Source organism: Rousettus aegyptiacus, unplaced genomic scaffold (assembly GCF_014176215.1).
Source record: "Rousettus aegyptiacus isolate mRouAeg1 unplaced genomic scaffold, mRouAeg1.p scaffold_m13_p_10, whole genome shotgun sequence".
Classification (NCBI taxonomy): Eukaryota; Metazoa; Chordata; class Mammalia; order Chiroptera; family Pteropodidae; genus Rousettus; species Rousettus aegyptiacus.
Genome location: NW_023416285.1, coordinates 47,279,825 through 47,305,794, shown reverse-complemented (window position 1 = coordinate 47,305,794; position 25,970 = coordinate 47,279,825). Strand labels below are relative to the sequence as shown.

General features: G+C 36.8%; 2 protein-coding genes across 6 annotated transcripts in view; one reads left to right on the top strand and one right to left on the bottom strand.

Moving 5' to 3' along the window:
- BMP2K (BMP2 inducible kinase) overlaps nt 1-6,162 on the top strand; it is a 112,591-nt gene extending 106,429 nt beyond the window's left edge. For both annotated transcript variants that reach the window (XM_016154424.2, XM_016154422.2), the window contains one exon: nt 421-6,162. In XM_016154424.2, coding sequence (XP_016009910.2) covers nt 421-1,859 — 1,439 coding nt within the window. In that variant the 3' untranslated portion in view covers nt 1,860-6,162. The remainder of the gene's footprint in view (nt 1-420) is intronic.
- Nucleotides 1,789-25,569, bottom strand: PAQR3 (progestin and adipoQ receptor family member 3). 4 transcript variants are annotated; one of them, XM_016154427.2, is made up of 7 exons: nt 25,210-25,562; nt 21,797-21,959; nt 17,178-17,333; nt 14,961-15,158; nt 12,408-12,498; nt 9,650-9,798; nt 1,789-1,888 (listed from the first exon to the last, which is right to left on the bottom strand). In XM_016154427.2, exons 1-6 carry the CDS (start codon nt 25,392-25,394, stop codon nt 9,656-9,658), a joined length of 936 nt encoding a protein of 311 aa, XP_016009913.1. In that variant the 5' UTR covers nt 25,395-25,562; the 3' UTR covers nt 1,789-1,888; nt 9,650-9,655. The 4 variants fall into 4 exon arrangements, with proteins under 4 accessions (XP_016009913.1, XP_016009914.1, XP_016009912.1 ...); XM_016154428.2 differs by lacking the exon at nt 1,789-1,888 and adding an exon at nt 3,054-6,269; XM_016154426.2 differs by lacking the exon at nt 1,789-1,888 and adding an exon at nt 7,112-9,120.
- Nucleotides 25,570-25,970: the final 401 nt, after the last annotated feature.

The window sequence follows — 25,970 nt, the reverse complement described above, 5'->3', positions numbered from 1 at the left end:
ATGTTTGTTGATATCTTTGGGAAAACTTTATAATAGAGTTGAAATATAAGCAAAAGGTTGTTTGGTAAATATGGGATCTAAGCAAGGGCAATTAGCTGAATAATCTTATTTTGAAGGTGAGAAGAGAAAATTTGCTTCTATATTTAGAGTCCTAGTCAGGGTACAATACATAAAACTTAGCTGTAGGTGAAAGCTTACGAATAGGGGGTATGTAGGGTACAGAGACAAGTGAGTCTGTCTGCACTAAAGGACCTAACAATCTAATTGAGGACAAATGCCTAATGACAAGGAACTGACATTATTTCTTACTCTAAAGGAAATAGTATGATAGACTTGTAATGCTTTATGTTAGTAAATATTTAGTGCAAATGGTTTTTGAAACGCATTAGTATGCTATAATATTTTTCTGTAAACTTGCAGGTTCTCCTGAAAAGAAAATTGAGCATTCATCCATGAATCAAGAAAATAGCCCTGCAAACCCTATCAAGAATAGAAAGGCGAGTCCAGTATCTAAAGACCACCGGCCTGGAAAGAAAACTTCAGAGAATTCATCAGTACACGGTCAAATGCAGAAGGGGCATGATGAATCTGAAAGTGATTTTGAATCAGATCCTCCTTCTCCTAAGAGCAGTGAAGAGGAAGAGCAAGAGGATGAAGAAGTTCTTCAGGGGGAACAAGGGGATTTCAATGATGATGACACTGAACCAGAAAATCTGGGTCATAGGCCACTCCTTATGGATTCTGAAGATGAGGAAGAAGAAGAGAAGCCCAGCTCTGATTCTGATTACGAGCAGGCCAAAGCACAGTACAGCGACACGAGCCCTGCCTGCAGAGACAGGTCTGGCAGTGGGCCAATGCAAGACCCCACGGTAACACTCCTCAGCCCAACCCAGGTACCTCCTGATGCTGGGGTGAGAACCCCCAGACAGGAGTTTGATGTATTTGGCGCTGTCCCTTTCTTTGCAGTGCATGCTCAACAGCCCCAACAAGGAGAGAGTGAAAAGAACCTCTCTCAACAGACACATTTTCCTGCTGTGGGACTAGAGCAAGAGGAATTTGATGTATTCACAAAGGCGCCCTTTAGCAAGAAGGTGAACGTACAAGACGGCCGTACAGTGGGGCCTGAGACACAGACTCTGCCCGGTTGTCCCAAACGTGTAGATGTATTTGGCTCCACTCCATTTCAGCCGTTTCCCACATCTGCAAGTAAAGCTGACAGCCATGAGGACCTTTTTGGGCTTGTGCCCTTTGAGGAAATAACTGGGAGTCAGCAGCAAAAAGTCAAACAGCGTAGCTTACAGAAACTGTCGTCTCGCCAAAGGCGTACAAAGCAAGATATGTCCAAAAGTAATGGGAAGCGGCACCATGGCACGCCGACCAGCACGAAGAAGACTGCAAAGCCTACCTACCGTACCCCAGAGAGGGCCCGCAGGCACAAAAAGGTGGGCCGCCGAGACTCCCAGAGCAGCAACGAATTTTTAACCATCTCAGACTCCAAGGAGAACATTAGCATTGCGCTGACTGACGGGAAAGACAGAGGGAATGTCCTACCTTCTGAAGAGAGTCTGTTGGACCCCTTTGGGGCCAAACCCTTCCACCCCCCAGACCTGCCGTGGCATGCTTCACATCAGGGCCTGAGCGACATCCGTGCGGATCACAATCCTGTGCTGCCTGGGCGGCCAAGACCGAGTTCACTCCACGGGTCTTTTCACAGTGCAGACACGTTGAAAATGGACGACTTCGGTGCCGTGCCCTTTACAGAACTCGTGGTGCGGAGCGTCACTTCACATCAGCCCCCGCAGCCCCAGCCCGTCGACTTGGACCCGTTTGGTGCTGCTCCATTTCCTTCTAAACAGTAGATACTCGGACAGACTCTTGGCATTAACCCCTGTTTCAAAAAAGTATGAATAGTTTTATGAATTAGAAAAATTTATCTGTATAGCTCTTTATATCATATATCCTTACAGGTCAATCAGAATAGGTAATTTTTAAATAAACCAAATAGAAAAAGGAAGTTATCTCCAAAGCGTAGTGACTTGGTGTCTCTTCCACGCAGGAGAAAAGGGAGCTAAATTGGAAGCTCGGACCCAGGGTTTCAGCTACTGGTGTCAGCACAGAAATCCAGGGGAGGCACGTGGCAGCTTTCCAGCTGTATGGCCACCGAAAAGGGACTGGAAGGCTGTGTCATTATTTTTATAACAGAATGTCACTTTCATGTATGTATCCTAGGCTCATTCTAGAATCCAGCATTTAAGACTAAGGTTATTTGTACATGCACAGGTTACATCTGTGGATTCTTTTAAGGTCTCTTCTCATTTCCACACAGTGTGCAAGGATCTAGTTCTCATTAAGAATTAGAAAGTTACTGTCTGGAGAGTGCAGAGACTTTAGTCTTACACCTTTCTCTACAAAGCAGAGCCAGAAGTAACTGACTGTTGTGCCTAAAACTTTTCTTTTTTAAAAACAAGTGCCATTAATGTGGAATATCTACATGGAAGCCTGAAAGAAAAACTAAAGAGAAAGAGATCTGACATGTAGAAAATAGAAAAGAAAAAATTACACAGAAGAGAAAAAACACTCTACTTAAGGAACACTTTATATACTGCTTTTGAATGGCTTCTTGCTTAAAACTTTCATTATTGCTAATAAAGGAGGTTATTGAGAAAATGGAGTGAGGACAAGGGTTATATAGATATTTTATTTCAGGAAAAAATATGTAGCTGAAACCCTGAGTTTTTAAGACGTTTACAATATAAAATCATGTTGCATTTAATAATGTACTTTATTAAATTACCACCTTCCCCCAAAATTCCCCAAGTCATGAGCAACAGTTTTTTAGTTAGGTTTGGGGGTGGTGTAGATTTAATAAAGTGCACAGAACAGCGAAAACCACAAAGCCTTATAGGCAGGACTCCTGTATCCTGCAGCAAGTACCTCTGCACTGATCCAACAAGATCTTAAAATGGCTATAAGGTATGATGAATGACTAGCGTCTTAACTCTGCTAGTTGATCGAAATGTCTTTAGTGACAAGAACCCAGCTACCAAATTGCCTTTTTTTTTTTTAATACCACAAGTCCTAATTAGAAACTTGAGATTTTATAGAAATTGTTTAATAAGATAGATATTACATATATGAATTAATGTGACTACCATATCTGTGCTTCTTGTGTCTGCAAGTATTTTAAGTTATAATTAACTGTCTTTCCCTATCAAATTAACGTTTAGAAGTTTCTAGAACTATTAAAGCTATTTATAAAAAGGGGTGGAAACTATCAGCTGATATTCTCGTTGATTGCTATGTTTTAAATGAACTTTTTGAATCCAATTACAGTGTATTTTGTGAGTAATCTTATTAGAAGCTCTTAATTATAGTATCCCAGTTGGGATGAACTGTTTGCCTGTCTTCACAGTTCTAAACTTGGAAAGAAGCAAAGTATGTGTAACTATACCATATAATCATTTTTTATTGCTTCTCTTTTACATTTTAAAACAGAAACTAATTTGTGGACAAGCAGGGAAGCACTATCTGAATCACAGCACAGGCAGACTGCGCATCACATGACTGCCTACGAGTGTGCTTTTAGAGCCCACCTGCACCAATTACTTGTCTTGTGCCAAAGGCAAATGTTGTATTTGCACCTTTGTTTTCCCCTGGTTCTCAGGTTGTTTAATACTGCTAATGCAAAAGCTTAAGTAGATGTTCTTTAAAACTTTTCAAAGTAGATTCAAGTGATACTTTCTTTTAAAAGTGAAGAGTTGATGATTACACTTGGTAAATTCATGAACTACAGTAGGTTTGTATCAAACAGAATATATATATATTTTTAATGAAAATCTGTTGGTTGATGTGTGCACAGTATGCTTCTTTGACTATTTGAGTCCTGGGCCTTGGTCTCTGCTAGACCTCATGAGTTTTGTGATTTAGAAGAGGTAGTGGGTGAAATGGTGTGATCTCCATGGGTTATAAACATGAAATACCTAGAGTTTCTCTGATACCAAGGCCCTGCTTACACTTACTTTTTAATACACTGAATAAATTTAAATGATTTAGACACTGATATAGACACTTTGGCTTATAATGTTGGATATATTCTAAGGAAGCAACTTTGACATTGTTTAAAATATTTACATTCTTATGTTTCTTATATAACAGCCCAGTGACTCTCCTCTTTTGAGATTACAACTCAGAGGAAACATGGGGTTCACTAGGGTACCCAATGTAGTAGAGATGAGTAGAGATGAGGAAATTCCTTTGTGTTGAAGTAGAGGTATTTCCCCAAGGAGTACAGGATTAGGGTTGCTTTCCATTTTCCTTCATCTCTTCCCACTACTTTTAGGATGTAAGTCACTCCCCATAGCTGATGCCCAGGTCATTCCCTTATGGAATTATGAGAATAAAGCTTCCAAGGCATATGAAAAAGCTTAGTGCACACTTGGTACACAGCACTCAGTAAAAGTTTGGCTCTGTTATAGGATGGTCCAATTCTTGTTTATGGAAAGAAAGTTGAAAAGAAATTATTTTCCAATTAGTAAGGTGTCCTCTGTGCTTCTTTAGCATGTTAAATAGTCATAACTCTAAGCCTGTGATACTTGAACATCACTAAGGGAGGTAAAATATTATGAAGCTAGTAAAAATCTGAGGCCAAAGTTATTTCTTTCCTAACAGCTTTAATTATTGATTTTGAATAATCTTTTAAAAAGTGGACCATTTGCTTATTTTAATATTGCTTCAGCAAAATGTTAGTATTAAAAAGATTAGCTTTTATGGCATTGAAGAATGTATCTGCTAAGAAGCGAAAGTTGCTTAGTATATATATCAGATGGAGGAAGAACAGTGGTAGGCCGGATGACAATTTAACTGACTAGAACATTTATTCAGAAGTATCTATTGGGGAAATAGTATAATTGTTCCACTGACATGCCCCACTGTGTGTGTGTGTGTGTGTGTGTGTGTGTGTGTGTGTGTGTGTGTGTGTTTGGATGCATTGTTTGGAATTGTAGATATATGCACCTTTTGATAGATTGTCCTCATCTTGCTGGATAGATTGTCCTCATCTTGCTGGTGGAAAATACTAAGGTGAGCCCACTCTTCTGCTCTGATGGTCATCAGCCAGAGCAGTTTTCTCTTGAGCTACTCTGCTTGGTTTATTTTAGATTTTGGTAGTTCACATAAGCATCGCTAGAAGGTACAATGTATATAAATATTACTAGTCCTGAGGAGTTTGGGTACTTTCGCTTTAATATACATAGAATGTGCAGTCAACTTTTTTTTCCTTTTTAGCAAAATTATTCATCATTTTAGATTCAATATTGAGCTGACAGATCTACTGTGAGAATGAGATGACATTTACTGTGAGAATAACAAATGATAGTTTATTTGAAAACTTTTATACACACTGGTGTTTATATATTAAGAAAATATATAAACACACACATGCATGTACATGCCACATCTCTTCCGTGGAGTCAATGTGAATTTTTAAATTTCAAATGGAATTGCAACCACAATTTTACTAAAAGAACATTCACTCCTAGTGAGGGTTTACAAAAAGCCACTAAATAAGGTAGACGTGAGAATGCAAAGGGTCATCATTTGGGGTTATTTTTATTTAAAAATGTATTGTGCTACTTTTGAAAGAGAATTCTTTTTATTACTACACTCTTTTTTTTGACTGAAAAGTCATCCAATAGTAAGCAGTATAGTAATAGTAAACTACTTTTTAATTGCTGGCAAACAGCTTTAAGTGCACTTTCTTTGATTACACTTCCATTTTTTGTTAAACTTGAATTTTCTGAAGCCTTTTGTGTACCACTAAGCAAATAACTTTAACTTTTAATAAGCCTGATTTACATCTTTGTTATATTTCTAATTGTTAACAAAACTTATTTTCTAAAGTAACTTCTATCCTCAGATATAGCTGGGAAACTGTTATGAGATAGAACCAGTTGCTTTTTTCTTCTTCCTATATCTAATTAAGCACTAACTGATTTTACTACTTTACTGCCTTGATATTGCTTATTCTTGACTGAATTGTTCCCCATTCACTTTGTTTTGTTTGAAATTTAAAGTTATTTTCTTACTGTATTTATCATACCTGTTTTAATAATCTGCTTTCTTTAAAATGCAATAAATCCCAAATGGATTGGATATTCTTTATAATCAGTGACTTTGGAGTTTTTCATTATTGTCTTATTAAAAATTTTGGACATAAACTTCTATTTGGTTCTTTCATTCACACCAGACATTAAGCTCCTGTTATGTACCAGCTAGTGGGAATAGAAAAATGAATAGGATTAGATCTCTGTTCTTAAGGATTTAAGAAAACCCACTTTGACCTAGCATTTTTACAACAAAAACAATGGCACAATTTGTTCAGGCACTACAGTTACTGATTCTTAAGATGAAAGTAAAAACGTAAGTAATTTTTGAATGTTAGGCATAGTTTTTGCGTTATGTGTAATATATTTTTTAAACTTTAAAAATGTAACATGTGACTTAAAATTAGGTTAAATAAAATAGTGTAATCCTTGATTATGTCAGAAAGGAGGCTTTGGCAAGCTAAAGAGTAAACTTATTTATTGGATTGATGGACTCTTTGGTGTTAATACATATTATCTTACGTATTACTCCACAAACTAGAGTCTTTAGGTTGCTTGCTTATGGAAAGATTCATCTCGTTATAAATGAACTTTTTAAAGTGGTAACATTTATCTAAAGTTATGTTGAAAAATAGGGCTTTGTGTCTTTTTTTAAAAAAATGGTACAAAGTATCAAAATCACAAATTAGAAATGTTATATAAAAATAAGTGTGGAATGTACCACCATTCAGATTCATCTATCATTAACTTCTTTAGAGATGAATACATGCTGCAATTAGAGCTATTTATTTTGAATAGCGATCCCTTTTTAAAGAAGGCCAGCTCCAACATCCTATGTAAGATATAGCCAATATTCTCAGCTTTATGCCAGTGAATCGCAGTCTTCAAATTGGTTTTGTCCAGGTAGGATATCAAAAGATGTAACAGATATTCCCTGAATCTTCATTCCTAATTCTAAAATACGATTTTGAAGCTGTTATGTATTATAAAGAATGACAAGCAGCACTGAATATATTTAGTAAACCCAGTTTATTTACATAATACATATTTTGCCATGCAGCTTAAGAACTGAATCCAGTGTAATAACAGAAAACAAGCACTATCTTGCTATTTAAAAATGCCTTTATATAGAAAGATAATTGTCTCTTAAATGAGTTAACTACAACCTTATAAATCACTATAGACAATTTAAAACAGCCATGGATAATTTTAAAATGCAGTCTGCTGGTAAAGAGCTTTTATAGTTTACACATTGGTAAAATTAAAACCAGTCTTTTTACTACTGTAGCTGAATAATATACTTTTAATCTTATTTTAATAGATCTATAAACACAAAAATAACTTAAATATACAGTATTACAAGGCTCAGGTTTGTAGGCAATTTTTAAATAGTTATTCTTTAATGTTAATGTCTTAAACATTCTGCCAGTAGTGATGTGCACACAGTAGGTGGTCAATAAATGCTGATATACAGAAGTGTTTATAGATGACAGCAATCCACATTCATTCATTCCCTACACTGTAATAAATACATCATAGTAAAGATAAGAATGAGGAAGGACAGCTTTCTTACAATATTTAACAATTTCATAAAAAGATGAAATGTTTACATGGTATATAATTCTCCTTATAGTCAGACCTTTTAAATTAAAAATAAAAGTCTTAAATACATTATGCTCCTTTTATCTATTAATTCAGGTGGCAAGTATTAAATAATTCAGGCAATAACAAAAAGCCAGGACTATTTTTAAAATTAAAAGAAAATGAAACTAAGGTTCTATATGTTTTTGAGAAGACAACAAATATGGTCCTAGACCTAATAAAACTAGACTTCTTCATTTTAAAATCAACTATATTCAATGTATTTTGTTTGGCCAAAACAACAAAATATTTAAAAGCAATAATATCATGTAAGCCAGTAAGGGATGTTTTAGGAAAAATAAATCCTTATCCTCACACAAAATCTTCTATTACTTAGCATACGGGTCAAATTTGTGGCCTTATGAGAAAACAGCCATTTTCAAAGTAGTGTTCCATCATAATATGGGTACAAAATAGTGCGTCCCTAGCCTACTGGGGGAAAATTCTCCTTGCTTAGGCACAGCAATTTTTACTCCCAAAACACTACACTAAAAAATATCAAATTTTACAGATGCATAAACTGAGGCACATTAAAGTAACATTCCTAATATCAGACGTACAAATGGCATTTGGGGAATAAGTGTTGACTGTCAGTCAACACTTCTGATATTTAGTAATTCCAAGGTTCTGAAGATATACCAGCATTTAAAGCAACTCATTAAGAAACTTGGATAATATTTTATATTCTAACAAAATATTTTTATGAATGGCTGCTTTAAGGAAATTGTGCATATGAAAAAGACCAAAGAACAAGAGTGTTACTGTATGATATAGGTCATTGAGATCTACTTTTTACCTATATATAATAAAAAAGCCAATTTAATGTTTTAGGACCAAATCTTAGTATATATCAATATTCTGACATCATTATGATGCTAACACATGCATACACAGAGAAGAACCAGAGCACAGATGAATAATCCGTCATCAAATGGGGCATTTGCACGACTTTGTTCTAAGGCTTAAGGTACATTTCAGGGTCAAAACTGGCCATCTGGATTCTATGGCCTTGAAGGTAGCACCTATGTAGCTGGGAACCCCCATCGTCAGGACATTCAGGACTCCACATTCAGAGAGGTGAAAGCTCTGCTGCCGTAGGAATCTTGGAACCAAAAATCTGCAACCCACTGGCAAGAGTTCAGTTACTATATGGATTTAAATATCTGAAATTAAAAAGCTTAACTGGCTAATTGCTTGGTTATTAGACCACAAAATTTGTCACCTGATCGTGTAATCAGTTTTTCATGTGATTCTTATCTGATGGGAAATGACAATGCAAGTTCTTTTCCTCTTCTCAACTCCTCTCTCAAAGGAGAAGAGGTTTAAAGTCCTTGTTTCAGCAAACTAGAAAATCCAGTGTTCCTAGGGAGAAGGGAACCTACAGCGAAAGGAAATATGTGCCAGTTTCTCACAAACCATGTATTTAAAGGCTAGTGATGATTCAAAATCACTATCCTAACTTGTGTTAAGCACAGGCTATATCATAACCCTCACCGTGATTAGGCACTTGAACTTGCTCATCCACTGTAAATATTTTCTATTAAAGTAATCACACAGAATGACTCCATTTTATAATGGAGGTGAGCCCTTCCTAAGGAAATTAAGCTGGTGTTAAGTAAAATGAATACTATTTCTACACTGGTTTCACATTCATTGTTCTTTAGATGAGTCTTCTGAATGCCAATGAATTTTCACTTTCTGTACAAGCAGCAAATTAGTGGTTTTAAAAAGGGCCTGTAAAGCAGATTCCCAAACTGTCCTAGCTCAGTTTCCATTTTTATAAAGTATTACTCATGATATATTAAACAAGAGGAAAAAAGGAAAACTAACGAGAATCTTAGAAATGTTGGGGTATACAACTCCCCATTATGTATTGCTTTACAACTGAATAAATCAGGTGGCCATACCTGAATTCACAAATGTGAAACATAGTTGGGACAAGGCTTGCTATGTCTATACTGCATAACATACACTGTTGACTGATGCCACCAATATAACATCACTACTGCAAGGATATGCCATATTTGGTGGCTTGATCCGAGGTAGTTTAGTTGTCCTGCAAAGTAAGGTAGAGAGAAAAGAATACTGGTTGTAATACTTTGATATTAAAATGAAAATACCTTTCTATCTTGGCCTTAGAATATGGCTCAGCAGCAAAAAGATTTTGGCAGTTTCAGAGCACCTGGAGACTGACTTGAGATTAATTCAGATCCTACTGTTTTAAGTATAAATTCATATTTGGTTCTAATTTTGAGATTTTATTTATAAAGTACACCGGTAAATTTTAGAAATATTATTTTGAGTGCATTTTTAAAATCTAACTTGGTTAATTAATTTCAGGAATTTGACCCTATTCACCCACATCCAAACTTATATATCTGGTGAAAAAAAAATGCTATAAATCATGGAGTGAGCTGACTGGAAGCAGATACACTGTTGTGTTTGGATATAAGTCTGCTAGAAGCACTTTTTATTTCAACCATGTGTGTAAGGAGAAAACTCAGACCTGAATCTTGTGCTATTAGACTAATGAAATAACTTGCAACACGTAATTAGTAATGGGTTAAGGTTGATTAGTTCATAGTTCATATATGACTTAGGAGAACTATTTAATTTCTCTTTTGTTAAAAGTTAAATTCTAAGGAGATTAAAAAACATGGGAAGCTTCTTGAAAAATAAATAACGAAATACAGAAATATAGAAATTCAAATGTAAGTAACTTCTTTCTTACTCATGGAGCTTCTATGGCCATGTAAATATTTCTAACCTCTCTTTTTTCTTACCAAGAATAATAATCAGTGTAACATGTAGGTTTTAAAGTATAAGTCGACAGAATTCTTTCTGCAGGGTTCTTAGCTATTTTTGTGTGTGTGTGTGTGTCACAGACCCCTCTGATAGTCTACTGAAGCTCGGACTCATTTTTAACAATCTAAAATACACGGGATTACAAAGAAAATTGATTACATTGCAATACGAGTATCCACTTAATTCTGTCCATGGACATCTGGGGGATCCTTGGACTCATCAAATATCATTGTGATGTTTATATATTTTTGAAAATTTAATCTGACCTTAAAGTAAGTTCATAGGTCTGTTTTCTGATTTTACAGTATTCACCACCATTTCACCAAAAATGCCAGGTCCTAAGTGAGGACTGGCCAGAAGGTTTTTAAGCCATTTGTTCATGAACATCTGAGACTATCACTTTTATCAGTAGACTTTTCACTTTTCATGGTCTCCATATTAACATTGTTCAAAGGTAACTGTACGCCACCACACATTCAGCTACATGGAGCACATTTTATGTCAAATTGATCTTGCAGAAAAGTTAAGTTTCGTAACATTTGACCATTTGTAAGTGTCCTGTATTACACAACTGGGAACTCTGAATGTATTAAGGCCTAAAGACATGAGAACTTTCATGGTTTAATATTCTATATGTGTCAGGGATGAAGAGAAAACAAATTTAAAAAAAAAATGTATAAAGTGACAGAAAAATATATTTACTTGAACTGTTTTCTGAAGAAAATTCTGGCCCTGCCTGGAGGATAAGTGATCTTCAATTCAATTCAGGGGCATGTCCTAGTTATGTTCCTGAACCCTACAGTCTACACTCCGGTTCTTCTTTGTATTCCAGTCTCATTAAAACTCAGTGGTGAACCCAGTGGACACAGGAATGCCTGAGGTTTTAAGGGGCTATTCATGGTCTGCACCAGGGTTTCTCATCCTTTCTTCTCCAACACACATGCTGAGTGACACAATCCTATCTCGATTCACTGTGGAAGTGATTCTTAATCCAGGAGAAAGGAGGAGCAAGTCTCAAGTTTGAATTTAAACTACTCCCCTACTTCTGGCTTCACAAATTGAAAAATCACTACTTAATGTACTCTTGTCATTCTTGACTCACGTCAAAGCTCAACTGGACTTGTATCACCCTGTCTCTTATGAAACCACATATTTCATTTATGGAACTAAGGTTGAGGGACATCATTACAATAATAATTGCTAACATTTATTGAATGCTCGACTACTTGTGAGGAACAGTGCTGAGTGTTTTATGTGCATTCTCTCATCTAATCCTCACAATAACTCCATGAGAGAAAGGATAATCTCCACGTCTCAGATAAGGAAACTGGAGCTAAGAAAGCTTGAGTAATTTATTTTGCTCATGTAGCAAAATAAACTGGATTCAATGTAGGGCTTGATTCCAAGCAGTCTGACTCCTAAACAAGCAAGTACATGTTTTGGAGAACACCATTCACTCTACCCAGTGACCTCTTTGTTGTTTTCTGTCAGAAAATTTTTCTCTGGACTGAAGAACCAGGGAACTTGTCCTTTGTTTAAATGACTAGCTTGTGTATATCTTGTGAACAAGAAGACCCTTAACTTTTATTATTTTCCTCTTAGTGCTAGGTGCCAAGAAGCCAGAAATGGTGGTAATCTAATCTCACCTACTGGACTCAATTTATATTGTGAGTATAAAAGGAAAAGTCTATGAAAACTCTTTGAAAGCTAAAGTTTTAGATAACATATGAGAATAGGAGAGTCATTCTATAATCGATAATATTGAAAAAATAAATATCTAAGTGTTGATGCCCTGAAGCATCTACTTCAACCATCTTTACTTTAGAATAAAGTAACAAAATCACTCTAAAAAGTACCTACCTGGAAAGTACCGTTCTGGAACTTTGGAAATGTAGAATAGGAAAGCAAGAAGAGCAATCACATACATCACAACTACACGAGGTGCAAAGTCCTGAAAAGCAAAACATTTTTTTACAGATCTTCCTACTGCGACTGAATTTTCAATTCATTATAAATCTAATTCCTAGATGATGAGAAATTTTAGGTGGAATTTAAGTCTGTTAAATCTGAATTGCTTTTGCTGACGGTCTCCAATAATACAAATCTCACTCTCAATACTACAGGAAGCAGTCCACAGATGTGGAGCACACAGAGTGCCCTAAAATTAGGGTACTGAAGTAGCTAGATCTTTATGAGGCTGAAGGTCCTACAGTCTACAACCCCATCTACAATACAGGTATATATGGGTGGTATGCATATGGGAATTTAAAAATCAGAGCTATAGTTTCCAGGATCCGAAATGGACCCTTGTGTGTGGATATACATTTGTTTGCCTGCCTACTGCTGGCCAATTCTAAAGTGGACCTGAACTACTCTTTTTATTATTATTATTTTTATTATTATTATTGAATTTTCATTTGTTTTTGAATTAAAAAAATTCTTTTTAATTACAGTTAATATGCAATATTATATTAGTTTCAGGTATATAGCAAAGAGACTAAAGACCAGGGATTTCTGGCTGGAGAGACCCAAGAGGTTCGGCCCAATAATGAAATCTGTTCCACCATCCTAGAAAAATGATCCTCTTGAATATCTACTAATGAAGCAGTCCATCTCACAGGTCTGTTGGAAAGCTTTTCCTTGCACTAAGATAATCAGCCACCTATAATTTATACATATTGTTCCTATTTCTGGTTATAAACCTAATTTACCAAGAAGCCATTTAAAAAATAAAGACAAATTACTTTTCTTCCCTCTTCGAATATTTGAGAATTATCATAGTACTCCCTAAGTCCTATATTCTCAGACTAATCAACCTTGAATTTCTCAAATCCTCTAGGACACAACTCCACCCTACCTCTCAGGATTAGCCCATCTGGAACTTTTCCTCTTTGGTTAAGTGCTGTTCTTTCCATCTTTTAAAATTTAGAGTTTATGGGAGAATTTCTCCAGAAGTCTCCCTCTGCTTCTCTACTTTGAGAACCACTATCTTCCTAAGCCATAGTTCTATTTTAAGATTTCTGAACATGGGAAAATTCCTATTTTTTTCTGAAGTTCTCTAAAAACTACTACTTTAATGAGTCCGGTTCTCTTTCTTTGTTATTATAAACTTAAAAGGGATGTGTCACTTCATCCTAAAATTTTAGTCACTTCTATGTCAACAAACAGTTATTCATTTCTGGTACAAATTAAATCTAGAGTGGCTGTTCCCTATTGTTTTTTTACTTATTTTCAGGGAAAATGGTGTTTTCACAGATATCGGGATCAATGAAGTTCCTCATTAGTATTGTCTCATCTTGCTCCCAATTTCCTAATCTTAGGAAGAAAGTATTACCTTTGTCCTCAAGTTGACAAAGTGGCCAGACAGATCCTATCACTCAATACACTGGATCACAGAACTTCCTCAGCTTTATACCCAAATGTTTACCACCATGCTGTTGCCAACTTCATGCAAGTCCATATAAGCCTACTATTAGTGCCCCCTCTTCTAAAAAATCTGGTTCTTTTGAATACAACCTGCATTTACATCACCATATTCCAGATGAAGTTCCCACTGCCAATGAGTGTACATGATTTCTGGTAGATTTTGGGGCATACTTACTTATGTTAAAAATTCAGCTTTACTCTCTAGCGCATATTTAAAGCATTTGTATATGGATATGTAAGAACATAAGTCTTATCTCTAATCCTCTTCTCAAGAATACTATGGTGCTCTCACTGAGGTTCTTCCTAATGCACTCCAACTGTTCCCCATAACACTTTACTCAAATAGCTCTTATTTCTCAACATATTCTCCTCAATGGGTAAAATGTGCTTCCATGGCTCCACTACCAATACAATGATTTTCAAATTTTTATCACTAGCCTCAAACTCTAACCTAAATTCTATAACCTCTCTCCACTTTTACATTGCTCAGATATGTGAAACTCAACAGGTCCAATAAAAAAAAATCCTTTTAACGCCCCCGTCCTCTAGGACACAACTCCACCCTACCTCTCAGGATTAGCCCATCTGGAACACACATGCACATAAAACCCGACTGCTTCTACTTCTGTACCTGCATGAGCACTGGCATTATCCCTCCCTCAGCTGACAATGCTAGAGAGGTGTGAGTCCTCCTCCACAGGTAAGGACTTAGGTACTTACACACTAAGGGTGACAGAAAGAGAATTAAGAATGTATTATTTCACAGAAAGCCATGTCAGAATAAAATGGTAGTTATACTTAGCTTCTATTCCTGCAAAGTATGCTTATTAATATAGGTGTGGAAATTATGGCATTAATATGCACTGATAAATATGCTATCAAATGACAAAGACCCACTCAGTTGGCTTGATTTTACTACTTCACCCAAAAGGGATAAAACTGAAGGGACACAAAAAATGTGAAAAATATGGATAACACTCAACCTACCTGGACAATAGGAGCACTGACTCCTCCATTGAGCCAAACCCAATGAAGAGTAGGAATCACTCCGTATCCCGAAACAGAGCAAAAGATGATAGAACGGAGCCTCTGCCACTGCTGTGTGAGGTAATTGGGATGGATCTGCGCAAAGAACACTGCCAGGATCATAGCGAGCACTGTGATCAAGTACACTTGACGCCAATACTAGAATGGAAGGAAATCAAATTTTATTAACAATAGGGAAAGAAAAAAGTAATTTTGGCTTCTATAGTACACATTCCAAACTCTACTTGGTATTTTCATTTACAAACATGATTATCTTCCTTCCTTAAAAAAATGCATGTTCCATAAAACCCTTAGGTTTCTCAGGTTGACAAACCAAATTCCAAAGTGAGCTGGTAAGAAACCAGGTTTATCACAAAAAGCATCTGAGTACTATTATATGTCACAGATCATTTTAGTCCTATGGAAACAAAGATGACTATGATACGATTCACCTAGTGGGTGAGCTCACACACTATGGGAGGTGCAGACATGTAAACAAATGATTATAATCTAATGATAAGTACTGTTAACTGCATTATTAATAGACTGTTGTAGAACCACAGAAAAAGAGCAATTAATGTTTCCTGGAGCAGCTAAAAAATGTTTCACATAGGAGAAGACATCTGAGCTGGGTCTTAAGAAATACATAACATTTGTGGGAAGAGGGAGCTCTCAAGGAAAAGAAAAAAAAAAAAAAAACCAGCACCTGCACCAGGGAAGTTCTGAGAATGGAGGATAAAAGATGTACTGTTGGGCTAAGTATTTGGAACGTAATTTACCATTTTGGCACTGAGGGAATAGCAGAGTTCTTTAAAAAGGGAATGACATGGCTGTTTTTCAAACTGGCTTATTGGAAAGATAACTTTGACATCAATGTAGAAAAGAATGAGGTGGCAGGAAGACAGCTAGAAGATATTAAATGTCTGATTCAAAGAGAGAGTAGGGGCTTGGATTCTTATTGAATAAGGAAGATGGATGTGAACATCGGATCCAGGAGGCATTTTTCGAAATAAACTAGTCTTAATGGCTGACTGGATGTGTGAGAGGGCAGTAGAGGATGGCTTGACTGTTGCTAGTATGAAAGGCCACACACATGGGTTCTACTGATGGAACAAATACTCAAAGATGATCTGTATGTGTTGTGTGTGTTTGTGTGTGTATGCGTGCATGTATGTGCTGGGGGAAGAAAATGGAGGCGAGGGGAAAGGAGGCTAAAAAAGGTTCATTTAAAAATATATTAGATTTGAAGGGCTTATAGAATATTGAGGTATCTAAATGAGCAGCTGAAAAGCTGGTCTTGAAGCTCAAAAGTGTTCATCTCGGAGGACAGTTCTTAACCTTGGCTCCAAGGACTTCTGTGGGGCTCTTAGCATCTTGACATCATGTCAAATTGTTTGGTTAGCTAGTGCCGATATGGAGGGTCCATAGTTTATAATCTCATTCTCCAAGGAGTTGTGTTCCTTAAAAGGTAAAGAGCCACTATAACAATTGATTATTTGGAAATATTTAGATACAAGAGAGAAAAAAACAATTTTTCTTTTAAATGATCATGGACTACATTAGCTTCAGTAGTTCTCTTCTCTTTATCTTGGATTTCAAGTTTTTCTGAAGATTTATAAAAAGTGTCTAATATGCTTATTTGATATGTTTAGAGAGGTAAACAGAAAATATTCTCAGAGAAATAAGATAAATAAAAGAATTCAAGTATTACATTACTATATTCACTAAATTCCTAGTTATCAGTATGTTCCCTCTAATTTTTTAAAAGATGTGAACAGTTTCATGCAAAACGAGCAAGTTATGAAAGCTGAGCAGACATGAATTGATTTTAACTACCAAAATCAAATCAATTCATAACAACTTAATTGCATATATATTTAATTACATGCTTATGTTCCAAACTAATTAGGCCTAAAAAGCAAATGACTCATGTGCAAGTGGCTACAATTAATATATAATATTACATTCAAAACAAATTGATGATTTTTTTCTTTGCTAGTTTTACACTGCAGTTTTTTGACAGTTTTCTCCAGTATTGTCTAGAGACAAAGGTCTACAAAAAACTCTTCTGCTCCTATAAATTAATTATGTGCTTGAATCAGAAGTTCAAAGAAGCCACAGCAAGAAAATCCAAGATCTATATGAAAAGTAGAATGAAAAATATTTTAAGTTACTTACATTATTACAATAAAATGCATAAAATACTCCGGAGACATAGCAGCCCAGGATTCCAATAGAAATTCCTGCATAATCTAATGCCATCCATCTTCGACAGGTTTTTTCTGATCGATGGCAAGAAAAAAGATGATAGCCTACAGAGCAGAGCATACAGACCTATGTAAAATAGAACAAAAATAAGTGAAAGTGAAACAACAAAAAGAGGGAAACAAAACAAAGTTATAGTGCAAAAGTGACACAAAAAGAAATTAAACCAACCTATGTGTGATGTTCAAGCCCAGGCTTTCCAGTCAGAGACCTGTGCTTGGATTCGAGCTCTGAGCCTGACAGTCAGGTAAGCTATGTCCTTTCTCTAAGCCTCAATTTCCCAATGGGTAAGACAGGATTACAATCATATAAAGAAATAAATTTAAAATGATAGCTATTTTATTGTATAAAATTTTAAAATGAAAAGCACAATAATAGGAAAATTACACAGTACAAATGTTTTAAAAATATCAACAGGCTTATTTTGATCCATGAATGAGTTTCCTATTTAAAAAGTATTTACTATATAAGTAATAATAAATCAAAGAACATAACTGCATGATGTAAAAAATAAGCCCCTCCCACTCAAATCTATTCCCCAAAGGTAGGCACTGTAGCAATTATGTCCTTTCAGATATTTTCAATATCAAATACCAATGCTACAGAAGTCTACATACGCATAACACTTATGTACCTTTTTAGATTAATGTAATTCAAATGGAATCATATTACACATTCTGTTCTGCAATTTGATTTTTCCCATTAATATTTTTTATGCGTGTATAAGATTTCATTGTATAGTTTAGTTTTAAGTTATAAATTAAACATTGTTTTTTTGTGTCCAAGAAAAAAACATTATTATGACTTTTGCTGACTTTATATGGTTGCTACATTGAGAGCAAAGCTAATCTGATTCATTCAGTTGCTCTGATAATTGGTAAAGTTTCTATGGCTGAACTCCCTCCAGCCACTAAATACTTGCTGCTTGTCATACACTGGGGATACAAAGATGAAACTTACTTTTAGAGATGTAATGGTGATGTTAGAAGTCTTATAGGAAAAGTCAGTGCAGAGCACAATGAGGAAATAGAGGAGGGAGGATACTGGCTCTGTGGGTGTACGTCTGCATCTGTGGGATGAAAGCTGTAGGAGGAAAAGCTGCCCAGAAGGGCTGCCACCTGAGCTGGATCTTAAGAGGTTGACCTGGCATTCATCAAGGACATAGATAAAGATACGTGCATGTTTATTCAGGGTGGAGGTGTCCATAGGAAAAGCAGAACCATTAAGGAGTATCATGTGGCCTTCTTCATGACACAATTATGACAAGTCCCATACAGCAAAGAGTTTTAATTTCAATACTATGGGCTACGTGTTATACTACTGAAGATTTTAAATGTACCATTACAGAAAAGCTGAGATAAAAGGCTACAGGAGTAGCCCTAGGGAGCAATGACAAGAGCCTACACTAGGCCAGTGACAGCGGGAGTGGACAAAACAGGACAATAACAATATAAAGTAGGTCAAGTTAATAGACATTTTGAAAGCAATTGCTAAGACAGATAAACAGTCATTTAGCTATTGTATAGCCTGGTCATTAAACAAACCTAACCAGTCCCCATAGCCTCGATATCAATATTCAAAACAATATACCTAACTACAATCTCATTTCTGCATCCACTGTCTAAAATCCTTATTGGTCTGTGGCTTTGGCTACTAAGCTATAAATCAGTTTACTGACTAATTAAACATAATTCTAAGAAGCTTAGTTATTTGTTTTCTCGGATTATCCTTGAGATTAAACATAGTAAATCCAGAAAACATCAAGGTGCATAGGTTCATTGACAGGAAAATATCTCACTGTCACAATGCTGAGTGACACAAAACAGCAAATAGAGATGATCACTGCTTGGAAGTAAGTGGACAGGTAGGCAGGTAGGTAGGCAGGCAGGCGTGAGGCAGCTGTGCCTACCCGAATGTCGAGAGAAATTTTAACTCAAGTGTCATATGTGTTTACCTCTGGGAAATGGAATTTCAAGTTGACTTTTATTTTCCTCCATATACCTTTTTGTTCGCTTAAATTTGTCCATGAGGATATCTTACAGTGATAACAAGAAATAACAAAGTTAATTTCTTCGTGAGAAGAAAAATAAAAGAGAAATGAGAAAAACTACAGTAATCAAAAGGAAAGTATAATATATAGCATTGAGAGCCTTGAATTTTTTAAATTAACCTATGCTCAGTATGTCCTGTTTGGAAAGGGATGTTATTGTTAACACTTCCTTTAAAAAATTGACCAAAAAAATTACCTGGCAAATTGAGCATGTTTCAGTTTTTTGGAAAATTTCCTTTTGTGGAACATGTCACTTCATCAAGGTAAACAGATAGAGTGTGACATCCTACATCTAAGCTACTTGGCATGATAACCAAAAACCTCAGTATCTAGCTCCTACCTATCTCTCCAGCCTCATTTTTCTCCATTGTCCTAGGATCCAACCACAAAGACCAAGACCTATAAGTCCAGAAAGTGCTAAGATGTCTCTTACTTCTAGACCTTTATAAAAACGTTTTTGTTGTTGTTTGTTTAAATACCTTGCCACACTCTCCCTGCTGCCCTTCTACCTGGTGACCTGATCTTTGTCACAGGCTGGTTTTGTTTAGCACTAGCTTAGTGTGTGGCTACAGAGAGGCATTTAAAAAAATATTTGTTGAACTGAATGTACATGAACTGAATCTAGGGAAAGGTGTTCTTAGATTCTTAGATTCTACTCTTCTCTAAAATAGAAAGACCTCTGGGAAAGTTCAAAGTCCCTGAAACCACACTGTATTATTCAGAATGTACTCTATTAAGCTGGTTGGGAGAAAAGCACTGAGCATATAAAATAGGTAGATGTGAAAAGGAAAAAAAGTTATGTTTTAAAAATTAAATACAAATCAATATTAATAGATATATTTATGGTTTATCATGCTGCCTGCTGGTTCTAAGAATTTGAGAAACTTGGGTGAACAATTTATAAATATAATTTCATAAAAAATAACATGAATTATATTTTTAAGTAGGGAAGATGTGCTTGTTTATCTTTAGCAAGTCATACGGTATGTAAGAGAACAATCACTGAACTACCAGTAAGTAGAACAGGATTTTATCATCCTGCTGAATAACTGTGGGCATGTCACTGTAACACGTTGGGTATTTCTTAATTGGCTATAATTGTTATAGTTTTGCAATTGGCTATAATTTTTATAGTTTTGCAATGTATTGTTTTCTTAGACCGATATGAAAATTAATATGTATTTCCCATACTAACATCAGCTGTTGCTCGGTGTTGAATGGATAAAGGGCAGGCCTAGGGCTAGAGGAAAACATGTGGGATTATAAAAGCAGGTAACACCAGTATAACAGGGGAGTAGAAATCAGTTTGCTTATTAATGATTGCTAAGAATATCTTAATCTGATCAGATACATTTAAATTTTGAACTATAAAAAAATTTACTTATTTTCATCTTAAAACTAGAGATGGATTCTAACAGATGTTTAGGCTCCAATAAGGACACAAATTAAACCTGAGAAAAAGTATATTTTTAAAAATACTTAAAGAAAAAGGAATTTTCTAATAACAACAATACAAAAATACAGAATATTCTTTTCCTCAAAGAAATTTAAAATATTCCAGAAACTAGAATTAGAAAAAAGAAGAAGGGAGAGGTTCCCCCTGTGCTTCTTTGTCATTTAAGTCTAAAGGTTTTTCCCCAAAAAATTTTAACTTGAGTCACATGATGAAGGTCATAATGAAAGCAACATATGTGCAGTTGGCTCCCAGATTCGCTCTTCAAACAGGGTAGCAACAGGTTAACTACAGGGAGTGCTGGCCTGTAGGAGGAGGAAGTGGGATGACAACTTATTTTTATTTTTATGTTTTCCTATACTTTCTGCACTCTTAAATTAAAAAAAAAAAATGTCAACAGGATTTTGGTTATTTGTTTTCTTTTTTAGAATTATGTTTACAAAACTATTAAATGTAACTTTAAAGGCACTATTACAGATCCTTGAAGTAAAATGAAGGTGCTAAGGAGCTAACAAATACCAGAGGAAGAGAGGAGGAGAAACTGAAAGTATCTGAAATTAACATTAAAGCAATAGAAACAATCAATACCAACAAGACATTAAAATTAAGATGATATGGAAAAAAAAAAAACACAAAAATCACTGACATATCAATAAGGAAAGAGATGAAAAGTCTTCCCAAACAAGTTTTCAGCAGACACAAGTATTCTATTTCAGCCAGAAAATATAAAGATTCCTATCCTTATATTAATCTTAAAGCAGAGATGTCTCAAAAGGAAAAGGAAACAAAAGAATTTTCTCAATCTATAAAATTTATTTAATTTCTAATATACTTCAATAATAGCATCCAAATACACTTTTATAAAATATACTTTTGGTGCTTATTTTATGAAAGTAAATAAGCTAAACCTATATGCTATTTTGGGGCTCTTTAAAGCAAGTGGTGGGTGTGAAATAACATTACCTGCCCAAGCTTATCTGACTAAAGCTCTCTTTACCAATCAATAACAGTGTTTGTAAAATAACTTACCTGGAAGCAGAAAAGACAAATAGAACAAATTACAAAATCTTCTCTGGAAGCACTTGCTGAAGGTAACACAGATGTCATGTCATATATTCCCAGTGTGAAGAAGAGAAAGAAACCCAGCAAATGACTCCAGATGTTTACTGTCTCATTAGATAAAATAAACAAACTGGAAAACAAAACAAAACATGCAGCTCAGATTCATAGTGGCTAGCTCACTGTCAGCATTTTAAAGGTTAGAGACAAGTTTTCTGGATTACCTAACACTTGCTACTTTATGCCCTTGACCCAATCTTGGTCTTTCTAAATTTGATACACCATGCAGTTTAAGTAATCTTTCTTTAAATTTTTCCATAACCAATCCTGGGATGTTCAACTGTATTATCATATTTACCATTTTCTTCCTTAGAGTTATTTATGTATAAATTCCATCTCATCCTCCAGCCTATCAACTCCCTGAGAGCTGATACCATTCACCTTTATGACACCACTGTTCTAAGCACAGCATCTTGCTCAAATTAGATGCTAAATGTCTACAGAAATGAAAGTATAGATTTAAACTGGATGCGAATTAGCATACTTTGATGTTCGATAACAGGTATCAGAAAACTTAAGTGTTAGGTTAGGCACAAACTTAAACTACCTTTTTAGTATTTATTCGATGCAAATGCAAAGTTCAATGGACTTGAGAGAGGCAGAATAAATACAAACTGATCCAGGAAATGTCCTTTAAGATAGGCATGCTAGAATAACTTTGCTGTGGCTATTTTGAAACCAAACTAATTTCCAGGTGGCATGAGTTTATAAGAAACAATAAGAGGTTACTTTTAAGATCAGTACTATTTTCCCTCTTTCCAAATATTGACTAGTCTGAGTTGAAGTAGTTAAAAAAACACAGGTTTGTGTGGAGTGTACCACTCCGACCACGAGTCAAGAGGCTCACTGTCCCTTCACCTACGCCCTCTATAATAAATTAGCTCTGTGATCATAAGCACTTAACCTCTCTGGCTTCAGTTTCTTCATCTATAAAACAAGAGAGCTACATTAGGGCTGCTGCAAGTCCCTTCCAGCTCCTTAATTCTGTGAAATGTTTCTCTAGCTTTGGATAGAACTCATCTGATTTACTGAACGGTGACATCATGAATAAAGATTAAAATACTCTTGAAAAATCTAATCTTTCTAAACTAAGGCCTTTGATTGTCAATGATTCAGAATTCTTCTTAGTAAGCATTAACATGTAACTCTTACCTACTGAATTTGCAGTAGTCACCATGGTTCTCATTTTCCCATTTTCACACATCATAAACAGCATATCGAATGATCATCAAGAATAAAGTGAATCTTGTATCATTAATTTCAGGCTTTATCCTGCACTAGTATCAAGTATAAAGACTACTCATATTGTCGGGGGTAAGGTGCAGGAATGTGAGGGAACATATCTAACAATAGGACTGTTTTGACAATCAATACTATGCTCTGCCTATTGCCTCGGAACTTTTCATTTTGTGAAACTCAGTATAACACAACTAACTGAACTGAAAGGCACAATCTTGGCACGTTCCAACTAACGAAGTATTGGCAGAACAGTTGTGACATACAAAACCTCTCCTTCCATTCAAAAATCTGTCCTAGTCACTCTTGATTGCTAAAAAAAAGAGGGCAAAAACTGAAATTGGAAAAAACCAAGCTGGTGGGAAGAACACTTGGGAGAATAAGGTAGATCCCCAGTAGAGGATCTACTCTTATTCTATGAGAAATTAGGCCCATGCTCTGTTCAGCTTCAAAATCAATAATCAATAATCTCAATCATCATCGTCATTTGTTTAGCTCTGAAATCAATGATCATGATGACGTCACCATTCATTGTGTGCTTAGGCCCTAAGTAGGGCCTCATTTAATTTTTATTACTTTCTGAAGCAGTTATTGTGATCACCCTCATTTTTACGAATGGAGAAAATAAGGCTCAGAGAGGTTAACTTTTGTTCAAGGTCTCATACCTTTTAAGCGGCAGATCTGGATATCCAAGGTTATTTTTGTTTGTTTTTTGTTTTTGACTCAACAGCCCAAGTTCTAAAGCACTAGATTTCACTTCTTGATCCATAAGTTTTGGACTCTAACATCAGCTGGGTATAAAATATTTAAGGCAATTCACTACCTGCTCTATCCTTAGGGAACTTTCACATCCATGGCAGGACCCAGCTCTGATTTCTTATGAAATACCTTCTGCACAGGAGGCACTAGGGAGGAAAGGAGTACTAAGGATTCTAATTGTGGAGTCCTATGGGCCTTCCATTAAAGCCAAGAAGGGATGGACAGTAATGTCACCTTGTGACTATGAGTCACAGAACCCCTTTCAAGGCAGGGCAAAGGAATTGGGGAAAAACCACGCTGAAAAGAAGATCAAGAATCAGACATGTGGTTACTGCTTACACAATTCAATAGCCCGCATTCCAGCACTGGGGTTTTTTTCACTAGTGATCTGGAGCTAACCAAAATCTACATGTCAATTCTCTTAAAGTACATACAGTGAGTTTTAACAGAAAGCTAGTTTAAGAATTAGAACATTAATTTTTCAGTTTTTTGTTTGTTTTTTTTTTTAACCCAGGCTTTCAAAGGATTCTTGGTTTTAAAGGTTTAGATGAAAAAATCTCTTTCCCAGAACTCCTTCTGTAGTGCTCTAGTGCAGGGTGTGCCTGTTTGGTATAGGCTCTGTTTGGTATAGTGCTTTTCCCACACAGCGTTTTTCACAGCGGTTATTATGTAATAGTGTAATTATCTCCTTACTGTGTGTCACCCCGGCTAGACCTTAGTACCGGGCTAGACCTTAGTACCGCCATGAGAACAAGGGGCATGTCTGCTGTTCTCTGCAAGACCTGGTATAGTGTCTGACACCCAGCAGGAGCTCCATAGTATCCGACGAATGAATGAATCAGGGGTTTCTAAATATATATATGGCAATGTAAACTTGTTTCCTATTACGCAGGCATTTATCTGACCCCAAACACCTGAAATTCCATAGGGCTGCTCTAAAAATAAACAAACCTTATGTATATGCCCTTGCAAATATTGCTCAACCATTGTCAGTGGGGTCAATTCCAACGTGTATCCCAATAAGCACCAAAAGGGATAAAGGATGTAAAAGCTCTTTGTAAACAGCAAAGCCTCTATAGGAGAGCTGGTAATTATGATCGTTGCTACTGTCATTATTATTCTGTGGATCAAGTACCACGGCGGAAGAGGGAAGATAATGAGAAGAGAGGTGGCAGAAAGGAATGAAAAAGATGGGGCAGCAGGAAATGAGGGGCACGGAGAAAAGTGGGAGAAAGCACCAGGAAGACCAGATAAAAAGGGTGCAGGTGAGGAGGACGGGCCGCTGGCGCTTCCCCCAGGCGCGCCCCGCGGACGCAGCCAGACTGTACCTTTTGATACACAGCCTGGAGGGAAGGTAGGCCCGGTAGCCGTCGGTGATGTACGGGTTGTCCTTGAGAGACACGGGGATCTGCTCGTAGGTGTAGAGGCGGATGCCGCGGGGCACCAGGACTGGCCAATACTGGTAGCTGCCCAGCTCGATGTAATGCGCGCTCTTCAGCAGCTTCTGATGCATCCTTCCCGACCGCCGCCGCTCCCCAACTGGGGAGCTCGGCCAGGCCCCGCCTCCCCGGGGAGGGGGCTTCGCGGCCGCAGCCCCCGCCCCGGAGCCCGCGGACGCTGCGCGAGGTCCTACGGCCCCGCGGCTGCCCAGGCCCGACTCCGTGCACTTACTGGCCACCGCCGTCAGCGCCGCGGCGGGCAGGCGGTGTCGCAGCCCTCTCTGACGTCAGCACGCCGCGGCGGGCCCCGCCCCTCGGCCGCCGCTGGGGCCGCCTCCGCTGGGGCGGTGGCGCGGCTGCGGGCCAGGGCTGGCTGCTCCCGCAGGGGCGTCGGGGCCGCTCGAGCACCGCTGGACCGCGGCGGCCAGCGTCTCCGTTCGTCGGTGAGAAAAGCACAGAATTGTATAGGCGAATACAACTGTTTTTTTTTTTCCTACTGTTTTTAATTAGAAGCAATAGTTAAATTTCGAAAAATCAAGGGAAGAGTTAACTAGAGGGAAAATAAGAACTAGAGCTAACTCTTCACTGGTTACTTTATACTTAAAACCTCTCACGCTTAATGCCAGAAGGGAAATCTGAGACACATGGAA